This window comes from Corapipo altera, unplaced genomic scaffold (genome assembly GCF_003945725.1).
Source record: "Corapipo altera isolate COAL_440 unplaced genomic scaffold, ASM394572v1 146, whole genome shotgun sequence".
Lineage (NCBI taxonomy): Eukaryota > Metazoa > Chordata > Aves > Passeriformes > Pipridae > Corapipo > Corapipo altera.
This window is the reverse complement of record NW_020884981.1, coordinates 787,239-788,502: the sequence shown is the minus strand read 5'-3', so window position 1 is coordinate 788,502 and position 1,264 is coordinate 787,239. Positions and strand designations below refer to the sequence as shown.

The 1,264-nt window shown below is 56.7% G+C and overlaps 1 protein-coding gene across 8 annotated transcripts in view; it reads right to left on the bottom strand.

Annotated features, from left to right (window-relative positions):
- Window positions 1-1,264, bottom strand: part of LOC113957964 (ankyrin repeat and fibronectin type-III domain-containing protein 1-like) — a 192,154-nt gene that overhangs the window by 40,101 nt on the left and 150,789 nt on the right. For 6 of the 8 annotated variants that reach the window (XM_027665902.1, XM_027665904.1, XM_027665901.1 and 3 more), the window contains one exon: window positions 535-663. The exons of the other annotated variants lie outside the window; for them this stretch is intronic. In XM_027665902.1, coding sequence (XP_027521703.1) covers window positions 535-663 — 129 coding nt within the window. The remainder of the gene's footprint in view (window positions 1-534; window positions 664-1,264) is intronic. 8 annotated transcript variants of the gene reach the window in all.

The window sequence follows — 1,264 nt, the reverse complement described above, 5'->3', positions numbered from 1 at the left end:
GTTTGGGAAGGGAAGGTTTGGGAAGGTTTGGGAAGGGAAGGTTTGGGAAGGTTTGGGAAGGTTTGGGAAGGTTTGGGAAGGGAAGGTTTGGGAAGGTATGGGAAGGTTTGGGAAGGGAAGGTTTGGGGAGGTTTGGGAAGGTTTGAGAAGGGAAGGTTTGAGAAGGGAAGGCAAGGCAAGCACCAGTGGTGATGTTTGCCAGAGGTTATGTGCTCATGTGCCCCAGCACACACACAGTTCCAACACCCACATGAGCCCTGAAAGACTCTCATGGTTCAGTTTGTGGGGTCTCCTTCAACCTCTCAAGGAAAGAGTCCCTGGGGCTCCTCACTGCTCCCTGCACTAGGGCAAGGGGGATGCTCTGGGGGGATACCCTGGGGCAGCCTCTGCAGCAGGTGGAGGGGTTTGAAGGGGTGTTGTCCCATGGGACATGGCTTCCACAGGGACAGAGAGATGCAGCAGCGGGGAAAGGGGACAGGAGGGGGACTGGAGGGGCAGGAGCTCCTTCCCCCAGCCCTGTCCTGCAGCTCTTACCATTCAATGCTCAGAGACCTGGGCCGGAATGCAGACAGCTCGGCCGAGGCATACTCAGCTTTCCTTCTCTTCTCCTGCTTCTGCTTCACCGACAAGCGGTGGGCAAACCTAGCGAGGCTGCTCTCCGACCTGGGGAGGGGAGAGGAGAGGCGTTAATGGCACTGAAGTGCCTGGCTCCCAGTGGCACATCTGTGGAGATGCTCAGCACTGAAAGGAGGGGGCTCCCAGAGGGTCAGTGGCACAGGGAAGCAGAGGAGCAGCAGGTTTAGCATTCTTTGAGCAGGACAGGACCAGCACAGACCCATGTTTGCCAACTGAAGGTGCAGCCTGGCAGGTTGAGAGCACCAGATCCTGCTCCCTCTGCAGCAAAATCACCTCCCCAGGCTTTGCATTCCTGCTCAGACTCCAACTGATGATGGCCAATGCTGGAGAAACAGCCAGCGATATGTTGGTGGAGAGAATCAAAGTTGACCCCTGCCTTGGCCACACACTCCTTCAGAGAAACCCTGGAGCCCCTGTGGCCTCCCAGCTGGGGCTCCCAGACACTGGGACAGCTTCCCTGAGGAGGACTGACACAGAAACCAGCTCACACTGGAGAGGTGTCAGAGGAGAAAACAGAAATGTGTGGGAGCAAATGGGTTCAACTGAAGGACCTGTCTGTGCTAATAAAGCTCCTTCCCACCAGGTGGGATGTCCCAGATATCCCTGGGACCTGGGAAAAGAGCATCTG